This window comes from Pristis pectinata, chromosome X, assembly GCF_009764475.1.
Source record: "Pristis pectinata isolate sPriPec2 chromosome X, sPriPec2.1.pri, whole genome shotgun sequence".
NCBI classification, from domain to species: domain Eukaryota; kingdom Metazoa; phylum Chordata; class Chondrichthyes; order Rhinopristiformes; family Pristidae; genus Pristis; species Pristis pectinata.
Genome location: NC_067450.1, coordinates 2,567,480 through 2,592,069, shown reverse-complemented (window position 1 = coordinate 2,592,069; position 24,590 = coordinate 2,567,480). Strand labels below are relative to the sequence as shown.

Sequence of the window (24,590 nt, the reverse complement as noted above, 5' to 3'; positions counted from 1 at the left end):
AATCCATCAAACATGGGGACTGCAATTGGTATTGTAAAACTAACTACTTCAAGTAAAACAGTGACCAAGCAAGTAGGTACCTCAAAATGCAAAGTTAAAGCTAGTCCCAGAAAAGGTAGTCGAAGTAAATCCCACAAGATGTGTAGGGAGCAGGTGAGGGGGTGTTGATTTAAAAGTGCATCCCCTTATCCAGATGCCCAAGTTGGGATGGTTGATATCTGTATCTGCCTATGATGCCTTTGGAAGAGGATGATTGAATTGCCTGTGTGTTTGTTGTGTGGTAGTGATCTCCTCTTGCAGGTGGCCATTTAAATGCTAAAGAACAAGGATTTGAGGACCCAGTAATTGGCCTCCTGGTTTCAGTGGGTTGTACACATTTGAGGTCTGGAGTCTCTGAAGTCTAACAAAAAATCAATTCAAAACTAAAATTTAAAGAAACATTGATCCCCTGACACCTGAGCTGCTAGAACCTCTGCGATCGCCTGTGCTTGTGTACAGTTCTGACAGTTAAACTAGTGTTGGTCCTTTCTGTGCATGTTTGGCATGCTCTGGTTCCATTAAAAGTTCCAAGCCCTTTTCAGGAGATGAAGCTGCAGATGCTTTAAATGGTAAAGTTGTAGGTACAAAGAGATGGGTTTCCATGCTATTATGCAAAGACCAATAAAATCTAATCTTTACTACTACATAAACATAAAGTTTCCTCACAGACCATGGTGCACTGCTGTCTTTTGTCCATTTTATGCAATGCTACTTCATTTTAAAGCGTTTGCTATAAATCCTGCATCTTTAGCACCAATCATAATGATCCTGTTGCTTTTGGATTATTTGTGTTGAACCTATTGATGTGATTGTGACTTGAGCCAACTTATTGTAGCTATTTTGTCTGTTTGGGGAGCTGGGAGAAAGAACATTCAGTGCAGAGGGTAAAGTAAATTGAAATCAGCTGTTCCAGATTTCTAAACTGTTTGTGGCTTGTAAGTTGCTTTCTCTCTCTCCCCTCCCCCTCTCACATGTAGTGTGAATGTTTTGCCAGTATCAACTCTGACCCTAAACTTAAATTGCGAAACACTAAATTTAAAAGCAATTCAGTTATCACTCTGAATCTGAAGGAGGTAATTCTGTGCATGAGCAATCCAAAACATTGTATTGCTGCAAACCCTCTCCCCAGCCCTGGATCACTTTCTGCTTCATTGTTTCTTTTCCCCCAAACAGTCAGAACACAAGACCTTTCAAAGATGCAACTGAATAGACACCAAGTCAGAGAAAATGGTATTGGAGGGAGCAATCGCATGCTTGGTTTAAGAGCATGCAGAAGGGATAAGAGGGAATTCCAGGGTGCAGGAGCTGGGCTGTTGAACGCATAGCCAGCATCAGTGAAGTAAAGGAATCCGAGGGGCAAGGGTTTGAGGAACAGATTTTTAGGAGAGGTCCTGCCAATCTGAGGGATGGTTATAGGATTGTTGTGACACAGAAGGTGGCCATTTGGCCCCTTGTTGCCATGTTGGCCCCTAATGGAGCAATCCAATCAGTCCCATTCCCCTGCTCTTTCCCCATAACCCTGCAAATGATTTCCTCTTGCATGTTCATCCAATTCCTCTTTTTTTTTAGGAAGGACCTGGTTTGATTCTATTTCCACCCTGCCTGAATTCCAGATCGTAGCTCCTCTGTACACTTTTTCCAAAAGTTTTTCTTCCCATTTCCCCTTTTTGTCCAATTTAAAAAAAAATCTTTGCTCCCTTTATCCTTATTTGCTAATTGCTTCAGCTTCCTTCCATTTACCCTGTTTAATTTGGTCACAATTTTGTCCACCTTGATCAAATCCTCCCTCAATCTTTACTCCAAGGACAGTGATAGCCCAGCTTTAGTCTAGCCCTGTAGTCTCTGAATTTAACTGCCATGAACTCGTGGCTTGGCAAGGCCCCTCAATATCTCAATGGGCTTGCCCTGTGGTTGTCTCTGCCTAGATGTAGTCTGTACTGGACTTGATGCCAATAGATAATATTTTAAATTTGAGGTGCCAGGACCTGGAGCCAATGGAAATAACTCCCATTTGTTTTGTACCTTTCATGACTATAGGATGTTGTAAAGTGCAATGTGGCCAATGAAGTCTGTTTTGAATTGGGCTCACTGTTTGTGCAGCAAGCTCTTACACATTGCACATAAGAATAAGCCTGATTTTTGAATGATTTGAGTATTGGCCAGGAAGCAGAGTTCCCCTATTCTTAAGTAGTGTTGTGGAGCTAAAGAGGGCAGGCTCAAGCTGACAAAGGCTTGATTGGGATTTGAATAGTCCAGGGCAATATTATGGAGGTAGAAATGGGTGTTCTCTTGGGAATTACATGAGGATCTAAGCTATCAAATGGGGATGTTGGGGTTGCAAACCTGGCCTACTGGCCAGGGAGGAAGATGAAATTGTGGCAGGGACAAAACTGATGGCTCAGTCTTCCCAACCTTCCCTCTTCTAAGAGTGTGCAATGGTACTCCATATGGCAAAGAATTCCTTTGTTTGCTAAATTCTGTTTCCAATTATGATATCCCTGCTGGGCCTCCAGTTTGTCACTAAGACTGCAGAGAAATCACGCTTGTCTTTTGCATTAAGTTTCTGAATAGGACTTCATGTTGCCTTTTGCAGAAGCTTCCCCATTTTGTTTGTTTCTCCCCCGCACCAAAATCTAATCTGTCTGCCTATCCCAGTATCTCCAGTGAAACATGTTTTTGTACTTTTACAGAGTAGTGATCATTGGCAACAAGGGACCTTTAGAATTGGCAACTGAAAAACAGCCTTTTTTTAAAAAAGTGTGTTTAAAACTAAGAAAATAAAGTACTGTTGGAATCCATATCCTTCTGGATAGGTTTCCTCCCATTTGACCCTTTAGTTGATGACAAATAAATTGATCTGTTTGAGTGGCTGTCGCGAACTGATTTGGTGACCTTTCACTAGAAGCGTAATTGTTCGATCTGTGCTACCCAGTAGCATTATTTTTGATACTGAATTGGTGTTAATTATGTGGATGGGGGGGGTTGGCAGTAGGGGATGTACCCTCAGACATGAGTTGCTATCATTGGGAAGGTGCAGAAGATGATTGGAAAAGGGCAGTAGGAAGAAGGAGGGGAAGGGATTGGTCTCTAAGATGTGCTAAGGCTGTATCCAATTATGAATCTGTCTTAGAATGGCACATTGATCTGTGATACCTTTCTGAAGGGGCCATTCTGCCTTGCCAAATGCAGCATTGGAAGAGACGTAGAGCTTATTAATGTGTCCCTGCCTGCAACAGTAAATGGTGTTAATAAGCTTTTGAAATGAGTATTACTCCAGCTTTTACATTGCATACATGTGAACTGTTATCTTGCTGCTGAAAGGCACTGTTGGTCTATTAGGGTTTTTCCCCTTCTATAACATCCATCCATGTTCCCTTCCCCTCCCACTCTGCAGTTGGAAGACAATACTTCACAATTAACATTGAGAAATTCATGAGTGTCAGAGCTTTGGCATTTGGCAAGCATCAGTCTCTAGAGGAAATTGATCTGCTGTACTTTCAGGAATGGGTGGCAGCTGTTCACTGTAATCATATATTACACATAGCCTGCTGTTTTGTTTTTTTTCCCCCCATAACATCCAGCTAAAGGAAACCTGCAGTTCAGCCCATGTTGGATTTCAATTCACTAGTGGGATTCAGCTGGAAGAGCTTGTTTCACAAACTGTTCTAGAACTGTGGTGTCATTTCGGTCTGGTGTGTCAGTGCTGGTGTTTTACTGAGCCTTGTGGATCTGGCAGGTCTAGGTTTGGAGTCTTGGCACAATACAACACAGACCCTGGCCCTTCAGCCTGCTATGTCCATGCTGACCACAGTACTTGTCTATGCTATTCCAATTTCCTGCATTTGTTCTGTGCCCTTTTTTTATGCCTTGGTGATTCAAGTTCTTGTCTAGATGCTACTTAAATGTTGTGAGTCTCTGCCTCCACTGTCTCCTTCAGGCAGCACATTCCAGACTCTAATCACTCTGTGTCAGTGGGTTGGGGGGGGGGAGGTGGAATTTCCCCCTCTGATCCCCTCTAAATCTTAACACCTATACCAATGGCCTCTTGTCTTAGACACCCCCATTGTGGGGGTGGGGGATTTTCTTGCTGTCTACCCTATCTATCCCCCTTCTATAATTTTGTACACCTCTATCAGGTCACCCCTCTGCCTCTTCTGTTCCAGGGAAAACAAGCCTGGCCTATCCAATCTCCCCTCATATCTGGAAAAGTTCCAACCAGGCAACATCCTGTTGAATCTCCTCTACACCCACTCCATACAATCACATCCTTCCTATAGTGTGTGACCAGAGCTGTGCACAATATTTCTAGGTGTGGCCTAACTAATGTTTTGTAAAGTTGTAACATGACATCCCTGCTCTTGTATTCTGTGCCATTGTTCTGCCCAACTTTCCAGGTGATCAATATCACACTGTAGCCCTAGATCACCCTCTGCTCTTTACAACACCAAAAATGTTGGTGCTGTCTGCAAATGCCAGATCCAAGTTCTGCTCAACATTCTTGGGTAGGTGGCCAATTAACCATTGTTCATTCTGGGGAAATCAGTTTGAATCCCTGATCTTTGGGGTGCTGACATTGTAGGATAGGAACATTCGGGGGAGAAGTGGATTATGTTTGGCTGTGATGCCCTACCCAGTTCTGTCTTGGCTGAATTGTGAAAAATGATTACCTGGTGCAAGATTCCAGCAGTGAATGTAGAACTGTCTCCAACACAAGTAGGAGAGATGAGTGAGTCATTCCCCTTTCTCACACTGTCATAGTGCAGAAACGGGGCCTTGGGCCCACCGTGTCCATGGCAAACATTGGGTGACATTTTCCAGCACTACTCTGTTCATGTTAAGATTGGAACTCGTCAGGGTTGAGAGGACATTGAAGAGTCACACTTAGTTTCCCCCTCCCCCAACCTCTCAACAACTGGCTGTTGGGCATTGCAGGACAATCTATTGATTTGATTTAATTGAATAAAAATGTACCCTTTTATAGATCATAACAAATGCCACTGTGGTGGAACTTCACACCAAATGCCAGCTGTATTCTGCATCACTTTTAACCTCCCATCTTCCTTGCCCCTCTTGAATTCTAACACACAAGTGGTCTGCCCTGCCCTGGATATGTGCCATTACCTACTGCAACCCCCCCCCCCCCCCCCCACCAAAGCAGGATTAACTTCTTATTTCCTGACTCTGAGGGTGCCTGTATGCTCATCTATGTAAACAAAGTTCCTCTGAGCCCATTTATGCTTTCATGTTACAATGAAAGGTATTTTTACACTTTTTTTTTCTCTTTACCCTAATCTTTGGGATAGATCAATGTTGAAATTGTTTCACTACCATTGTTTCCAAAGGCATGCTCAGGGCTTGTGGTTTAACCGGGTGTACTTGTTTATACATGACCATATCTACCCCTCCCCACTGCACTCACTTCCAAGGCTAGCTGTTTCACTTGTTCAGCTAGCAGCTGCCAGAGTTGATTTTTGGAAATGCCTTCATGCAAGTCACTCACTCTTTTCTTTTCTTCTCAGTCTCCCGATGAGAAAAGGCTCGAGGGTCTGTCCAAGCAGCTCGACTGGGATGTCCGCAAAATTCAGCGCTGGTTTCGACATCGAAGGAACCAAGATAAACCCAGCACACTCACAAAATTCTGTGAGAGCATGTACGGCTTTTATTCCACTGTTATTGTGTCTATGATTTGTCTGACTGAACTTAGTTGAGCCCTACTGTGCAGAATTCCTTGTCTGTGATGATTGTGGTGATTTTGTGTATCAGCAACTTCCTTTTTTTAAAAAAAAACGTGAACCCCTTGTCCCATTTACTTGCTCCATTCACCACTCCACTTTTTTTTTAAAAAAAGGAAAAGAAATGACTAATTATTGTACTGATTTGGCATTTTCAATAATGATTTATAAGAACCTTGACTGCTGTGATTTCTTTCCCCATCCTGCCTTCTGAAATATTTTGAGATTAAAGTGAAACATAATGATGGGATCTTCCTTGCTTCCATAATGTTAAGATTACACTAATGGTTGGTATAGTTTTTCCTTGTATAATACTCTCCTCACTAACTCCACACACAAGAGTGAGATTCCTGCTAATAGGAATGGAGTTCACCCATAACTGCATCCACTGGTTTATGGTGACTGAATAAGTAAATACCAATTGTTCTTCCACGGGATTCTACGTTTCCTGCTGAAATTTATGGATCATGTTCCAGGTTCCACCCCAAGCACAGCGAGGGCCACACTGACCAGGAACAAAGAAAAAGCAGCTTCCTGGTCATTGTAGTGCTTGGCAGTGGGCTCGACTTGTGTTTTATCATTGCAAGCACACTACCAAACCCTTTTGAGCTGTTCAGTCTGCTGCTTAGGAGAGCAAATGACAAAAATGGCAGCGGCATTAGCAGCTGGGCTAGAATGGCGGCGCAGCAAGAGCAAGCGAGCCTAGAGCAGCGGCAGCAGAGCACGACTGACGAGGAGCGTGTTGCAATGGCGGCAGCAGCAGCAGAGTACGAGCAGCAATTGTCGTACTCTCAGCTTGCATTGTTGGCATTTTGTTTTTGTTGCAAATAAGGAATTCCTGAGCTCCTGCAAGGCATAACCCATTGGCATCGGCTTGTACATTTTTCATTTGTTGTCATGTTAAAGCAGCATCCTTGCCCAAACTTCATAGCAAGGGTAGCTCTGAACTACTGCTGGAGCATTTCATTCTTGTTGACCCACGTTAGTGAGCTTTTGCCCCTGCTAGTTTGAAAACTCTTGTAGCTTTGATATTAAAATCACCTAGGAGGAGATTCTACAGCCAGCTCTTTCTTTATAAAATAAAAAGCTCTTTCATAAGAGCTGGCACATGGATCTCCTCCAGCACTGCATCAATCAGTCCCATTCCCTCTGTTCTTTCCCCCTTCTAGTATTCGGTTCCCTTTTTGAATCATTTATTTTTGAATCTGCTTCCACTGCCTTCCTCGGGTAATGTTCCAAATTGTAACTGTGTAGAAATAAAAGTTACCCTCCTGCCCTCTTTTAATTGTCTTTTCATCTGTGTCCTCTTGGTTGCCAACCCTGCTGGCACTGAAACTGGTTTCTCCTTGTTTGCTCTGATCAAAATCATTCATGGTTTGGAACCCTTCTGTTAACTTTCTCCATGATCTTCTATGCTGCAAGGAGAATGATTCCAGTTTCTTCAGTCTCTCTACGTAACTTGTCTTCCATCCCTGCCTGGTACCACTCCAGCTAAGCTAAGAATCTTACAAGCCTTTAAGTCTTCTCAACTAGTCTTTCCACCTTCAAAGATTTGTATACGTGAAGCTACACTCTGTCCCCATCCCCACTCTCACTACCTTTTATAAACATGTATCGTCTGTCTTCATTCTTCCTCGTATAATAAATCAGCCAACACTTTCGCATTGCACTTCTCTTACTGTGTGAATTGGCCATTTCACCAATCCATACCCTCCAGGAGAACATCCAATGATAGGATAGCCTGTGTAGTCTTTATGACAAGTGTGTGTCTCCATGATCAGTGTAATAAATCTAGTAACTGTTTTGTGAAGGGGCTCCACCTGATTTGTAAACTGCTGTTGCCCCTTGTGAAGGGATGGCAAGTTGGGTGTAGTCTGTGCACCTGTATCCTCCCGTTGCTTGGGCACAGGAGCTGTAGCATAGCCTTGTGGGCAGGAAAGGGAAACCTGCCAGCGTCACACAACTTCCCTTCTGCGTTTCATGGCTGGTTGCAAAACTACAAAATGAGGAAGGAGGATAGCAGAACCTTTCTGGAAAGTCTTGGATGGCCATGAATCTTGTAGAGCCACAAACCAAATAATAATCTTTCCACATTGAGCAGTTTGATCAATCTGCATGCAATTCCTGCAACTGAACTTCTGGTGATTCTTGAATTTTGGCCAGAAACCTGTCTGTCCTAGAGTGTATATTGGTGCCATTGATTTAATGAGCTGTTGGAGGGTATAAGCATAGTCATTCCAATGTGTCACAGGTAAGGGTCTCCACCTCCTGAGTTGTACAGAAGGGAAAGGCTCCAGAAACCACATCACACTCTGTGCTATCCACCTTGATCTGAACCAGAGAGGGTCTTCTTGAATGGCTGCCGCCTTCTGGGTTAGAAAGAGAAGGGTTGATGGACCTTGCTATTCCTGATTTTTTTTTTCTCTCTCTTTCCCCTAGTGTGGCAACCCCCACTGAGAGTGTGTAGGCAGGTATGGGATCGGACTTGAATAGAAGGTCCGCTGTTGATAGCTTGCTGCCTAGGCTCGCACATAATAGTGAACCAATGCCACTGTATATATGGAGGTGGACATGGCCAACTGATATCCAGAATGTCAGCTGAAATCTTGGAGTTCCGTGGAAGAAAAGTGGAATTAAACTTGCTCAGTCACTGTAAGCCAATGACCCTGATTGTAAATAGGTGGAAATCAATTCCCTTCTCCACTCACTATCCCCAAGATTCCAGAAGATAACTGAATTTGACTTCTTCAGTCATGTACATCAATGGCCTTAATATAATAGCCACTTGGGCAAAGTACTAGTACCTACTGGGCTCTGTGATGGTGGAAAAGGCAACTTTCTTGGGGTAGAAAAATTCTTTGAGGGGAAAGAACAAGTTTGTGGCCCAGTGTTTTCTGTGGTCTTCCAAGACTTTCCAAAAAGATTGCATACCTCATACCATCTGCATTCCTTGTTTAATGGTGGAACAGGTGACATTTGGCTCTCTTCACTGGTACTGTGCCTATGATCGCATTGGCAGAGTTGTCTGCTTGGGTTGAAAGAGGAGGAAAATATCTAACTCATGGGGTGCATTTGTAAGCACATTGTTGACAATGAGAAGCCATTTCAAATCTTCACTTGCTGCACTTTCCAATAACTCATTGTCCAGCTGAAACGGGAGTTAGTTCCTTTCTGTAGCTCTTAAGCAGACTCCACATTAATTCCTTTGGTCTGATGGAGTTGTATTTGACCTAGCTCATCCTGGTGGCTTACAAAGATTTAAGCCCTCCTATTCACTCCTGGAAAGTAGCTTCTCTTATCCCAATGTTTTGGTGGCGTGTGATCTTAAATGTGTTGAGGAGCAGCAATGGAGGGAGGTGGGGTGGGAAGATGCTACTTTTGGTAGGAGCAGACTCGCTCATCACACCCTGGCTTTCATGTGTAAATGTTGCCCTTGTTAAGTCCCTATTTTAGTGTGGCTTTCAAAGTCATAACTGTTTTTGAAATTCGCAAACCTGCTTTGAGATTCCCTGAAGGCCTAATGCTGGTGAGTAGCCCAGCTTCTCAGCCTTGGCAGATGCAATTCCATGATCCCTCCTCTGGGAGGAAAACAAATGGCTTGGATAGTATTGTTTCCTGGTGCTGTGTGTCCTCTCCTCCCTGTGTAGCTCCCTTGTTTCTCTCCAGGATGTCTTCTCTCTCTCCTTTCCACCCTGAGGAGATTTACAGGTACAGATCTGTCGACTAATGTGCCAGCATACTTTATACACCTGGCTGCTTTCCTTTTTGTTTGCAGAACCTGGTTATTGTTTAGTTTTCTTGACATACTCCACCAATTTTATTTGCTTACTTTTTAAAAAAAAATTTGGTCTTGCTGAATATGTGAATAAGTTCTGTAGTACTGAAACCATTCACTTTGCTGACCACCTTTATAACACTCTGGAGAGAGACTTGCCATTTACCTGAACAATTAGAAAACTCTTCAGCAAACAAATACATTACAGGTCAGTTAGTGTTTGAGTGATAGGAAGAAAACCAGTTAACATTCAATTCTGTCTTACTACTTGACGCAAGGTCTATGGTCCAATCTTGACTTTCCTCTGTACAGGAAACAGAAGGCAGAAATGTTCATGGGTTGATATTTTTTTTTATTGGCTGCTTCCAGACACTGTTTACACAGGGAGTGACTGTCTTTCTCAAGTAACTTCAAAGATAACAGGGACTTGCTTCACCTCCATGGCGATAATCAGTTGGTAGCACGGGTTTTTTTTTGTTTAGAAGCTCTTATTACAGCTCCCCCTTTACAATTTGGACTTCAGACTACAACAATCTGCACTCAAGTGTTTGGAATCTACAACTACCACTATCTCCCTGCCACCCTCTACAACCACCCTGCCACCTCCCCCCTTGACTAAAAATTAATCACCTACTATTGCAATCAATGAGTTGGTCCTTTAAATCCCAAGTTTCATTCCTGTTCTTGTCTTTACCCTTGCCTTTCCTGAGGTGTGGATTTGACTTGTGGTGGCAGTGTTGTATTGTGTTCATACCTAAGACTGTGCAGACGCTGGGTGTGTTTTTTCGCATTGCCCATGTACTAAGCTTCCATAAATGTCACAATGCTGGAAGCACCTTCCTTGTAAGGACAAGGATATTTAGAGTGGCAAGGGTCTGGGCACTAGATCATTGAGGAAGACTTACTGGAGAGGTGTTTTAACTAAAAACCAGGCTTTGACTGACTGTATAAAAAGAATGAACTATCCTTGAATGACTTTCATTTATTATAGCCAACAGAAGATTGGGTTTTTAAGGCAAGTTTAAATTGACTTCCAGTTTTCCACTTTTGAATATTTACTTTAAAAAAACTTAAAACCCAAGCCTTTCTTGTGTGTTGGTTTGAAAACCACAGGGTTGAAATTGGAAGGGGTGATGCAGTAAATTTCAAGTGTATGGTCAAGTTATTTGTGAACTAGGTTCAGTTAGTTCTCTTAGGTGATATTGTGCCATGTATGTAATTGATGTCATAGTGAGCATTGAAGGTTGCATGTACAGAAACACACAGAACCCTGGACCGAGCAGGAATTGCGGCATTTAGTGCCAGTGGCTGGCTCCTTTATGACTGACTTGGCCAGTGTTGTTGTTATTAGCTTGTGTGACTCTAGTTAGCTGTAATCACCTGACCTCTTATCAAAGCCCTGGAGGTTCATGTTGAAAATTCTGCATCCGGACTCTTGCACTGTAGAAGAATAAACACTTTGCTTGTTTCTAGTTCCCTGGTATTTGAAAGGCAGCTGGTGAAATCCTGGAGGCTTGGGAGCAATGACCCCCTGCCCACTGAGTCACTGAATGCAGTAGTGCCACTTTGAGAGGCTGGAAACTGGTTCACCTGGACTAAGCAAAGAATTGCTCCAGGCTGCTCCTGTGTGTGTTTAACAGACATTGTAGAGCCAAGAATAGATTGCTCAGGCTGTGGCAGGGCAGGGAGGAAAAAAGCCTTTTTATTCGTAGTTTTAAAATCTCTCCCAAATTTTCATTGGAATCTAGATTGGTGGATTAAGCTCTCTGGATTTGAGGATCACACCCCCTCCCCCTTCCCCCACCCTGTCCTATTTTCTGATTTCAAGTGTTTTGTATTTGCAGGTGGAGACTTGCATTTTATTTCTATATATTCTTCTATGGAGTGAGATTTCTATGGAAGGTAAGTGTCTGTTGGTAAGTGTGTGTTGGTATATCTGATGCAACCCTTCTCCCAAAGAGTAGCATGATTATCAATTCTTGGGTGGGTAGGATGGTTGAAAGTCCTACCAATAGGCTGATGTAGAATTATCAGATGCGCAGAGTAGGCAGCAGTCTTTAAGTACCACGAATGGTGCTCTGGTACTTCAATGTAAACCCTCTTAAGGTCAAGATTCACTTCACTTTGCATTGACCTGTATTTGCAGTGCAGAAACAAGGTTGGGGTGAGGAGAGTGGTTGAGGTTTACTGTCTATTAAAGTTTTTTTTTGAATAAACAAGAAGTTGTAGTTAACTAACACCTTTTCATTGCATCTGGATGTCCCAAAGTGCTTTACAAGTGCAGTAACCAATTTAAGCGCAGCCTTCTGCAAACAGTGCAGCTAGTATTATAACGGGGTGTGTGATGCACGTTGGCCAAGATATCAGAAGAACTTCCCCATCCATCGACTGGTGCCACAGGATATTTAACTTCTACCTTGAAGAGCACACACAACCTCTGTTTTACATCTAATTTTTTTTGTACTCTAGTCTCTGGAGTGGGGCTTGAATCCATGACCTTGTGATCTGAGTGGAGGGCAGTGCCATGGAATTGGGACTCTTGTTTGGTAAGGCAAGTGTCCTCTGACTGCATAGAGTGAATGAGGTGTGCAGAGAAATGCTGAGAGCCATGGTGCTGCAGTTACAAGGATCTATATTTGTCGTCCTCTTGTGATTCATGGCTTATCTCACTCCTCCCAAAGTAATTGCTTTATGCCTCCATTGAGGTGTGTCTTTGCAGCAAGGTGTTTGTTAGCAATGATTCTAATGTGGAGCTGCAGTGACTTTGCACTTGAATGGTCCCATGTAAGGGTGGCACAATGATCAGTGGTCCGTTGCAAGGTATGCTGTGGCTTCCTTCCAAAGAATCTTGGGTGATTTGTTTTTCTCTTGTAGAAGATAATGCCCTGTTTGCCTCCCAGCTCACTTTTTTGTACTTATTTTCTTTTTTTCTACTGAATGTGCTATAAATTTAGGTTGGTAGAATTAAAAAAGACGACCACTACTCTGAACTGACTCGGAACAGTTCTTTTAACGTAAAACATACACCAAGAATCTATCATGGAACCCCCTGCCCTTCCACTCTAATGTGCCTCCAACCAAATGGTTAAAGTGCTCGGGAGATTGCAGGCATGGGTGCACATCCCACAATACATCATACTGTATGTAATCCACCTCATGTACTGTAACACTGTCTGGTGGCGGTGCTTTATTCTCCAACTCTCACTCCAGGGTGCAACGTCTGGTTTTCAGTTTCTCTGGAGCAATTGCAGTTCTGTGAATGCAGTTAATTGCTGCGAATGTTGCTCAGGCAGGCAGCTGTTTCAAACTGGCTTCCTGCTGAGTCGTGTGCATCCTCCTCTTTGCCAACTGACTTGATGGTGAAGGGTTGAATGAAAAATTCCCCCAAAGCATTAACCAGAATTCTTTCTCTGAATACAAGTCTCCTATCTTCACCCAGTGCTATCTAGCTGCTCTTGTTTTTTTTGCATAAATTAAGGGTGCCACAATGTGTGAAACTGCTGGTGCCATTATGCTGAGAGCACGTAGGGCTGGTGGAAGGAACCAGTCCAGAGGTTGCTGTCAAAGTAACGGTGAGGCTAACAGCTTTGCTGTTTGTGACAGTGGGGCAGCATCTTCAGCCAAGGGCAGGTGCCAGTGAAAGGTGGACGTTAAAGTTACTGTCCAAGATGTGCTGCTCCACTGTCAGCTGTGTGTAAACGTCTCACTGCATGGTTTGGTATTAAAATACAGAGTGGTGTGAAGCGCTTACACCATAGGAACAAAGCAGGCTCACCACAGAAAACCCAGTCAAATCAGTTCAAGTTTTAAGGGCTGATAAGTGCTAACAACTGTTGATCTGAAAATTATCTATTAACTAGCGTGGAGCCTCAAAGCTCCAGGGTTTTGATTCTTGGAAATTTAAGAAGTTATTAGAGCATTTCTATTTGTCTTTCTCCCTGCTCTGTTTTCCACCTCCCACCACCACACCACCTCCCCTCCTCCCCCACCCCCCCCCAAACTGGGTCCGGATGAAGGATCTCAACCTGAAACATCGACCACTTCTTTGCCTCCACAGATGCTGCCTGACCGGCTGAGTTCTTCCAGCAGTTTTGTTTTTTTTTCGCTCCAATGTTTTATGTTGCTCATTTCTCTCACTATTCATCCATTCTGACTTCACTCTAACTTTCATTGTGTGCTCTTCAATCTGATTTGGTTAAGAAAACATGCAGTTACTGGTCCTGTTTGCACACATGTCCTGTTTCTGTTCTTTTTTTTATTATTGGCAACTTGCTCTGTACCGTACGAGGGAGGTTACCAATTGTGACAATTTTTGAGCCATGATGTTTTTGGGGTTTTGTCATTAATTTCTACACTTTTGGTCTTGTTTACCTAAGCTTCTGACCAATTGTTCATTGAATTGCCATAAACGACACACTGTTCAAATATTAAAATCTAAAATAGTTTTAAAACTATTTACTGTAAATATTACAAGATTGAACATTTTGGATTGCTAACTTGTTAATCTTTAATTGGCTGGAGAGTTGTGTTGTATACCCCAATGCTCAAACCACAGTTATAAAATTAATCCTCTTTTCCCCCATTGATCTTTTGTGACTAGCTTTTAAAATGTATTCATTCGCAGGATCTGGGTGTTTCTAGTAAGCCCAGCATTCGTTGCCCATCCCTACTTGCCTTCTAGAAGGTGGTGGTGAACCACCTTATTGAACTGCTGCAATCCTTCTGGTGAAGAAGCTCCCATATGACAGCTGGGGAGGAAGTTCCAAGATTTGGACCCAGCAACAGTGGAGGACTAGGGATATATTTCCACGTCAGGATGGGTGTGGCAACAATTTTTGTGCACAGAATTTGAGCATTTACAGTCGCTGTTCACAAATTGGAAGGGAAAGGAAGAGGTAGAAGGTGAGATTAGTGTTTTCCAAAACAACAACATGGCCCTTTGCTGCCATAGAAAAGATGATGAAGATATCTTTATTAGTCACATGTACATCGAAACACACAATGAAATGCATCTTTTGCGTGGAGTGTTCTGGGGGCAGCCCACAAGTGTCACCGCACTTCCGGTGCCAACATAGCATGCCCACGACTTCCTAACCCGTACGTCTTTGGAATGTGGGAGGAAACGGGAGCAGCCGGAGGAAACCCACGCGGACACGGGGAGAACGTACAAATGCCTTGCAGACGGTGGCCGGTGGCCGGAATTGAACCTGGGTTGCTGGCACTGTAAAGTGTTACGCTAACCGCTACACTACAGTGTCTGCAGTGGGATGCAGATGCTGATATTTATTTTAAGCCGAGTTAACCAATCTTCTGGTTTTGATCTAGGTTGCTTTACTGGTGGAACTTGGGCACAGAAAATAGGCTTCAGGGTATTACTGATTTTCTCTTTTGGAATTTTTAAGAACTAAATACAGTATTCATTTCCAGACCTCTGTTATGAAGAGACTGCTGTAATATTTTAATTTCCAACTACCAAGCCACTGCTGTCGGCCAGAGTCTCACTTTTCCAGCAGCTGTGGTTATCAGGTGTCTTTTATTTTTTAACTTTAAAAAGATTTGCAGGAGCACCTACCCTTGCAACAGAAGTGTTTGGCCAACTTTTTATGGGTTTACCAGTACTGCAGCCAGGCACTATAATTTATTTTGTGATTTAAACAATTGTATTGGCCATGTCTTGTAACAAATCATATCTCCAATGTTTCTACTTTGTAAAATCGCTGTTGCAAACCAACCCAAGTTTACCACCTCAAGTCTAGTCTTGTTTGTAATTAATTCTCTTTTGACCTTTATCATGGCAAGTCTGGGCAGAATGTGATTATTTTTTTTCTCTCTCTTTCTACCAAGTCCATGTGCAACATATGTGGAAAGGAGTCCCTACAATATCAGACCATAATTGGCAAATTACTTTTGATTTGCTTTGTAATCACTGTGTATCCTGCAAAGTTTACAGCAGTCCCTGCCTAATCCCAATGCAGGCATCTGAAACCATTTGTCAGGTTTGAACAGTTAATGGTGCTGGGTGGCTGCTACTTACTTTTAATTTGCCTTCCCAATTCCCTTATTTAGTGGCTAAACCAAGGAAGGGTTGTGGTTGGCAGTGCCTTTTTTATGTGGGCTGTGCATTGGGGTAGAGAAATAGACTTTCTCTCTCGCCCCTCCAGAAAGCAATGACCTCTGCTTGAGGTCATATTTCCTTGATGGTTAATCATTGCATCTCAGCCAAATCAGGTGCTGTTGTAGTAATCCGTGTTTCCAGTGCGTACAGGAGGACGGGGATCACTGCTGTCCAACAGACCATGTGTTTTGTACCTGATTTGAGATCTTGCTCCCCATGCACACTTTTTCCCTGGTTGGCCAAAGTCTGTGCTGGCACACTGGTGAGTTTCATTGTCGATGTTTGCTCTCAATGGGAGGTGGCTCTCACAAGGTGTTATTTTTCTTTTGCTTTTTTTTGTAGGCTGTGCTGGGAAGAATCTAACAGAATTTAACCAGAATCCTTTCTATATTTAGAGGATATTAGAAACCTGACATAATGAATGCAGCCCCAAGTTACAGCACATAGTAATAAGAATAATCAGGCCAGTCCAGACTGGAACATCTTGCAGTACTTTGCACTGCATCTGGATTTGTTGCACAGTTACTAATCTCTTTCAGAATATGCTGGTGTAGTCACTTCTTTGTCATCTGTTGTTCATTGCTACCATTCCACACATAGCTAAATAATGTGGCAAACCGCTAGGATACTGATCCCTCCAGGCTGTTCTTCCCCCACCACCCCCCAAAAAGGCCTCTCCCCAGGGAAGTGAAGGGAAAATCTTAACGAAGAACAGATCAAGGAAACCCAGACACCAGTGAGTGCTTGCAATGCTCTTGACAAAGGCAAAACCTTCTGTGCTTACATGAGGAACATTGCAATCAGTGGAAGGAATTTCCACAGCAATAACTTTTTTTTTCCCCCCTAAAGATCTGGAGATTCCTCCTCTTTCACATTTGAGAATTTGTAATAGAGATGTCAGTTATATTCTTGGAACAGACTTTTATGGTTGTTGCTGGATTTCAACCTGGGTTCTTTATTTGACTAAAACACAGCTAGAAATTGGATCACGTAGCACCACATGTTTGTACCACACCATTTAATCAATGAGAAATCAAACCTGATGGAAAGTCAGGGACTTGCTACGAGCTCACAAAGCCTGTGATTTGTTTTTCCCTTTTCGTTTCCTTGGTGCGTCTGATGAATGTGTGGAGAGACACCAACGCTGGTGTCTGACTGCCTGGGTGCCACTTCCAAGATTTTACCCCATGCATGCATTACTACAGCTATCCACCTTCCTCTCGTGAAGAAGCAGGGCCTTGCAATGCTCAATATCAGTGTTCTTTAAAAAGGAATTAAAATGGGATGCTGGAAATGGGCAGCCTTTGTAGAGAGAGAAACAAGGTTATAGTTTTGAGTCTGAGTTTCCCAATGTTAACAGCAGTGTCTCTTTTATTTTGGATTTCCAGCATCTGCATTATTTTACTCTTAGCTTGTGGAATCTGTTACTGTGAACTCGCCTCTGGTAGATCTCTTTTATGTAACGTACTGCACTATGGGTTCATCCACCAGCTTGTAATTCTTGCTCAGCCAGTTAGGACGTAGGAAGCAGATGCAGAAGTTGGCCATTCTACTACTTTCTTTCCTCATGTACTGGTTGCATTTCCTTTAAGTAATAAGCGAGCGCTGTGATGTGCCCAAATTTCAACACTCAGTCTCCTGTGATGAGAAAGTACTAGCTTAGTAGGAAGGACAGCAACGTTCATAGAAAGGTGAAACAAAAACAGAAAATGCTGGAAGCACTCAGCAGGTCTGGCAGCATCTGTGGAAGGAGAAACAGTTAATCTTTCAGGCCAAAGACATGAACTCCTGTTTCTGTCTCCACAGATGCTGCCCAACCTGTTGAGTATCTTAAGCATTTTCGGTTTTTATTTCTGAGTTCCAACATCTTTTGGTGGTAGAGATCAAAAAAAACCTGCATGGTCCACTGTCTGCTGATTCGAGGTGTTCTGCGTATCCTGTCGACGTGTCTTGTTTACTTCATTGCTGCTGTTTCAGGGAATTTACTTGCAAGTGAACTGGTTTTTTGTTCTCGTCTGAATTTCTTAACTCTGGATCTGTGGCCAAGACTGGAATCCTGCACAAATTGAAATTAAATTTGCAAAAATAAACCATTGGCCAACTGCAATAGGAAGCATGTTATCCAGGAAGCAATGTATTGAGATCCATCCCAATACATTGGTTCTGGCAGAGAGGCTTGCACTCTTGCTGTGATGCACAATCTAGCTCTTAACATGTGCAAGAGATGCCTTGTGTTTGAGTTTAACTTGATTTTGGAGAGGACATTCTTGCAGCCTGTGCCTTGCTCTTACTGCCATTGAGCTTGGAATAGTATCTTGTCCTCCAATGAAGATGTCGGCAGTCATGTTAGTTGTTCCTCTGCAAATTTTCTCTTCCTAGTGTCATGCAAAGGGGCATGGTAGCGTAGCGGTTAGCGCGACACTATTACAGCACCAGCGATCAGAGTTCGATTCCCGTCGCTGTCTGTAAGGAGTTTGTACGTTCTCCCATGTCTGCGTGGGTTTCCTTCGGGTGCTCCAGTTTCCTCCCACATTCTAAAGACGTACGGATAGGTTAATATGGGTTTAAAATGGGCGGCGCGGACTCGTGGGGCCGGAAAGGCCTGTTACCATGCTGTAAATAAAATTTTTTAAAAATTCTATAAGTGCTGGGCATCCCTCAACACACTGTCCAAATGGCGCACTCCTGAGTTTGACCTTGCTCACTGACAGGTTAGCAGAAGCCCTGGAGAGGGCACAGCCTGTTGTGAGACTTGGCCAAAGTGCAGGTTAGGGCTGAAAACTGAGACAGAGGTTCTGCAGATGCTGGAATCTGGAGCAACACAAAGCTGGAGGAACTTCCATTCCCCCATCAGGAAGGCCTTAAGGCTCCCTGCTTTCTCAGCAACAGACCCAACCAGTTCCCCTCCACTGCCACCCTCCTCCATCTGGCTGAACTGGTTCTCACCCCCAACTTCTCTTTCAGCTCCTCCCACTTTCTCCAAACTAAAGGTGTAGCTATGGGCACTCGCATGGGCCCCAGCTATTCCTGTCTCTTTGTTGGCTACATGGAACAGTCTATGTTCCAAGCCTACACCAGTAACACCCCCTCAACTCTTTCTCCGCTACATTGACAACTGCATTGGTGCTGCTTCCTGCACCCGTACTGAGCTCATCAATTTCATCAACTTTGCCTCCAACTTCCACTCTGCCCTCAAATTTACTTGGTCCATCTCTGACACCTCACTACCCTCTTTCCCCCATCACCCCCACCCAACATACCATACCACCCCACGAGCCTCCACATTCAACATGTCGTTCTTCTTAACTTCCGCCACCTCCAACAGGATCCCACGACCAGGCACATCTTCCCCTCCTCCCCCTCTCTGCTTTCCACAGGGATTGCTCTCTCCGTGACTTCCTTGTCCACTCGTCTCAGTACTTATCCCTGCAACTGCACTAAGTGCTACACCTGTCCCTACACCACCTTCCTCACCACCATTCAGGGCCCTAGACAGTCTTTCCAGGTGAGGCAATGTTTCACCTGTGAACCCTCGGTGTCATTTATTGGATCCGGCGCTTCCGGTGCGGCCTCCTCTACATTGGTGAGACCCGACGCAGATTGGGTGACCGCTTTGTCAAGCACCTTTGCTCCACCCGCTGTAAAAGCCAGGATCTCCCGGTGGCCACCCACTTCAATTCCACATCCCACTCCCATACCGACATGTTTATCCACGGCCTCCTCTACTGCCACATTGAAGCCAGGTGCAGGTTGGAGGAACAAACCTCCTATTTCACCTTGGGAGTCTCCAACCTGACAGCCTCAACATCAATCTCTCTAACTTCCAGTAATCCCCCTCCCCTCTTCTGTCCCTTTTTTTCTCCCTCCTTTTATTTCTCCTTCCCCCCCCCCCCCCCCCCCCCATTCCTGTGGCACTCTTTCCCCTTCCCCCGCCCTCATAACTTGCCCATCTATTCCCCACCTCCTTCCCTTTATTCCGTGGTCCACTGCCCTCCTACCAGATTCCTCCTCCTTCAGCCCTTTCCCTCTTCTACTTGTCACCTCTCAGGTTCTTGCATCTCTCCCTTCCCCCCCACAACCTGGACTCTCCTATCACCTGCCTGCGTGTGCTCCTCCCCCTTCTCCACCACCTTATTCTGGCTCCTGCCCTCTTCCTTTCCAGTCCTGATGAAGGGTCTTGATCCAAAACGTCAACTGTTTATTTCCCTCCATAGATGCTGCCTGGCCTGCTGAGTTCCTCCAGCATTTTTTGTGTGTAGGGCTGAAAACCAATGGGTAACATTTGTACCATCTCAGAGTACCAAGCAATGACCATTTGGGGGGGGGGGGAGGGGAAGAAGGAGAGGAGTTAATGGGTTATTCACTTTCTGGAGTGCCACTGCAATACTGATCCAGGATCAGGGTCTGCCTGATTTGGCACTTGTTTACTGAGAATTCTGTGTAGCAGCTCCCTACTTTTCAACTGCCCATGCCTCCTCTGTGATCTCTCCCTCTTGGTGTGGAACATAAGATCAGCAATGCCATAGGAACAGCACTGCCCCTGGTTGTCCTAAATTGGATGTATATTTCTTCATAGTTGCTGGGTTAGAATCCAGGGATTCCTTGTCAACAGCACAGTGAAGAAAAGCATCAGAATGTGGACCATAATGTTATGAGGAGACTGCTCACCATTCTCTTGGGGGAACTGAGAGTAGCCAATGAATGAGACCTTGCCTGTATCACCAACCTCCCGGGAACAGACACTTAAAAGTGTACTTCTAATGAGTAGTGATCAGGAGTGGGAATCCCTGGCTGCTGAGTCAGTGGTTGTCCTACCTGGCTGCTATCTGATTCGTGCCTGATGCCTGCCTTCTCTGCATATCCCAGTTACTTGCTGGATCAAACGGTGGCCTACTGCTATTTTTTGTGTGTATTTTAGAAAAAGGAAAGACCTTGCAACTCAAGGTTGTGGACTTCTGTAAGCTCATTTTTAAAAAAAAAATCTTTTGGAAGTCTGAACAACGCTGCCTCTGCAAGTACAATCATTTGTACAGGAAATCTTTTCCAGGCTTTGGGGGTGATTCCATTCTGCAATGAAGCCCAAGTATGCTCCTGGCCTTGGGTGAGGAGCTGTTGTGCTTTCCTGGAGCTATCACATGACAAAGGCAGGACTGAATCAAATCTGAGGGATAGAAGTTTGCCTTGGTTTAGAGCACAGAACAAGTGCTGTTGTATAAGCATTCTGATCTGTGCCCTGCCCTGTCCTGGCGTTTTATTAGTCTATCCCACTGTTGCTGCTGGAACTTAATAACAAATGGGCAGTTACTATGATGCCACCTTGATAGCCCTCTTGACCAAGTTGAACTTTGTTTGTGCCAGTGTCTTCAGCATTGTGGCTTTCTGCTGAGTTATGGACACGAGCAAGAAATATTCAGATCTCTGGGCCCATTTATTTCTGTTCCCTTCTATGTCTCCTGTTGCTCCTCCAGTTAATATTGACCCCACCCTGGAATACAATTATGCAGGAGGCAGGAGCCCACTGGGAGTATTTTGAGCTTGCCAAACAGCTAATGTCTGCAGACTGCCCATCGCATGGGAGAGAAGTGGAGAGGAAATGGTGTGTGCTTTCTAACAGGAGGTCACTGGGTAATTTGCTGCCCTATGCCTCCATTAGCCAAGGAGGTGTGAGACCAATGTGTCTGACTGAGCAACTAACTTGGGCCAGACCAGAGAGTAAACCTGGGGCTTTCCAAACTATCCAGGCTAGGTCTACACTGCATGGTGCTCTTGACTACCAAACCATCAGGAGAGCTGCTCATTTTTCCTCCTGTCTGGTTCTCTATCACTGGGAATGCACCTTTCAGCAGCTGGAAAGGTGGGTCTGCAGGTGACCTGCTCTCGAGACCCCGGTAGTGTTTTCCAGCTGCCACTGGGGATGGGGAGGTGAATGTGTGATGTGGTTTGTTGACTGTCACCATCCTGCTGTCTTGCAGCCGTCCTCCTGGTTGGGTCTGGCCAGGAGTTGGGAATTAACCCAATGTCCCTCCACTTCCTCCTGCGGGACTCCGGCACAGTGATATGCTTCGATTTCCACTGCTGGTGTTCAACTTCCTGTCTCTGTGGGTTTTAAACTCTTTGCACAGAGATTAAGTCATTATGCAGTTCTGTTTGCATGAGCTGAGTCAATTGTTGCCATTTAAGGAGAGCAGCCTTGTGCTTTGCCATCTGCACTTTTAATTGTTTCCACCAGGTGCAGGTTGCCAAATCTCTGTAGTCTGAACTGTGGAGGAGCCACGGTACTTGGGAGTGAGACCTGACTCCAGGAGCAGACTTGGGAGGTCTCATGTTGTAGATCAGCAATGCTTTCCCCTGGGAAGCTGTGGGTCATTGATGGTGACATGGACTGCAGGATAGGGAACCGGAACCTGCTGCAGTCTGCACTCCTGTAAAGCAGGGAGCTCCTTTTGCGCCTCTGACTGTACAGATACGGGGTTTCCTGTATTCTTGTTTGCTATGGGTCCATTGTTTTTGACAGGGTGCTGCTAAAACCTTGCTGCAAAGCCTAAAGGCTAACACTTCAAAGACCCACCATCTCACAACCAGGACTGACTTTGGTGCTGCCCACTGGGGCCACTTGTTACGAAGATGTTTGTCTGCCTGCCTGTTGCAGTCCTTGATCAATGAGCTTCCAAGATGTCTGCAGAGAATGGACAGCCGGGTTTTTGAAAAGCAGCACTGTTGCAAAGAAATGCAGCAACCAAGTTTTGCCAAACAAGCTCCCACAGCCAGCGATGAGGCAAATGACCAGATGGTCCTTTTGAGGGATAAGTATTGGCCTGGACACTTGGGGGGTGGAGATGAAAACTGCTTGGAATTGTGCTCTGGGATCTTTCTCTGCAGTCCTCCATTTTAGCATCTCTCAATGACAGCAGGTCTAACTCTCTGTACTGGGTTAGTGCATCGGCATGGGTTCTGTGCTCCTAGAGTGCAGCTTCAACCCACTACCACCTGACTGGCGAGATGATTGCCTTTTAATAGAACAAGGATTCTGCTTCACTGAGTGATAAGTCCTGATTATGGTTGCCTTATTCAAATTGTGTGTTCAATGAATACACAATATATTTTTATTTAAAATCAAAACTTGTGCAAAGGGCTAGACAGGCTTGGTTTCTCTGTGGTATCAACTTGCCCCATCCCATTTTGTTGGTTCCCCTAGCTCAGTGGGTGAATTCACTGAGGACGAAGCTACTGAGTACTGCTGGTGTCTGAGAGCTGCTACTATAAAAGGAAAGAAAACTGTTGGGGGGAAGAGAAGGCAGTTGAAGAAAAAAAATTCCTAATTTCTAAATTGACTACTGGTCCAATCCAATGGTCACTGCAGAACCAAACTATGCCTCTGCTTTCTTTCAGGCTCCCTGGTTCTGGGACACACGACATTGCTGGTACAACTACCCATATCAGGTGAGAGCCAAACAATGGAGGTACTGTCATCCAATCGTAAAAACCTACAGCACAGAAACAGACCCTTCGGCCCACCTCATTCATGCCGACTGTGATACCTATCTGTGCTAATCCCATTCGCCTGCATTAGACCTGTATCCCTCTATGCCTTTCCAATCTAAGTACCTGTCCAAATGCTTTTTAAACATTGTAATTGTATCTGCCTGCACCACCACCTCTAGCAGCTCGTTCCTATACCCATCACCCTCTGTGTGGGGAAATCATACCCCTTAGATTGCCTTTAAGTTTCTTCCCCCTCTCTTTAAACCTGTGCCTCTATTTTTGGACTACCCTACAGTGGGGGGAGGGAGAGACTGACTCCCTATCCTACTTGTACCCCTCATAACTTTATAAACCTTTAAGGTCACCCCTCAGCCCCTTGTGTCCCAGTGAGAACAAACCCAGCCTATCCAATCTCTGCTTGTAACTACAGCCCTCCATTCCAGGCAACATCCTGGCGAATCTCTTCTGCAATCTTTCTAATATTACCACATCCTTCCTATACTGTGGTGGCCAGAACTGTACACAACACTCTAAGTGCGGTCTAACCAATGTTTTGTACAACTGCAACATGACGGCCCAACTCTTGTACTCAATGCCTCGGCCTCTTCCTATTTGTTTACTTTCAAAATTTATATTTTAAAAAGAAATGTTGGTTCTGTGAAGACTTGTCTTTGAACATAGCTCCTTTTTGTTTGGCGTTCTTGAAGTTCCATGTAGTCTTTGGCAAACCTTTTTAATTTTTCCTTAATTTTACATTTCAAATTATGCAATTGAGTTTCTGGTTTCTTGCCACAGTAAAAAGATCATTTTCACAACTGCTATGAGCAGCCATTCCAAACTGGCAGTGTAAAGTGGGATAAATTTCCTCGTGGATAGCCCAGTTACTTCACTGGTGCAGCGGAGGATGAAGTCGTTCTGCTGTGTTCCTGTCCCTGCAGTTTTTGCTTTTGCGCAGGAACTGTATTGATTAGTGCTGCAGTATCTGAATTTGGTGTCACAGAAACAGAAATTACTGGTTGTTGGATTATCTAATGTAACCTTTTTTTTAATCCAAGCACTTTTGAAATGACCTTTCCTGTGGGTATTCATTTACCTGCCTCTTTACATCTGGTGACCAAGGTTTGAATTCCACCTGGGCTAATAAGGTAAAATAAAAAGCTGGAAAGGTTCAGCAGGTCAGGTGGCATGTGTGGGGAGAGAAACAACACTAATTTTGCCTGTTGCTGACCTTGCTTCAGTACTCTGGCATAAGAATCTGACTAAACTTTTTACAAAAAAAAACTAGTTCTTAATGCTCCCTAAGGGTAAAAGCTGTCTTGTCTATTTGTTTAATTGCCTTATTGTCTGAGTGAGTCTGTAAGCTCCTTCTAGCCACTTCCCATTTTCTCCATTGCTAATGAACATTCATTGATTTTTGTATGTGCTCCTTGTGTGGATCACTTCGTAC

At 44.3% G+C, this 24,590-nt stretch overlaps 1 protein-coding gene across 3 annotated transcripts in view; it reads left to right on the top strand.

Moving 5' to 3' along the window:
* cers5 (ceramide synthase 5) overlaps positions 1 to 24,590 on the top strand; it is a 93,781-nt gene that overhangs the window by 29,897 nt on the left and 39,294 nt on the right. For all 3 annotated transcript variants that reach the window (XM_052009500.1, XM_052009502.1, XM_052009501.1), the window contains exons 3-5: positions 5,559 to 5,689; positions 11,391 to 11,448; positions 23,051 to 23,101. In XM_052009500.1, coding sequence (XP_051865460.1) covers positions 5,559 to 5,689; positions 11,391 to 11,448; positions 23,051 to 23,101 — 240 coding nt within the window. The remainder of the gene's footprint in view (positions 1 to 5,558; positions 5,690 to 11,390; positions 11,449 to 23,050; positions 23,102 to 24,590) is intronic.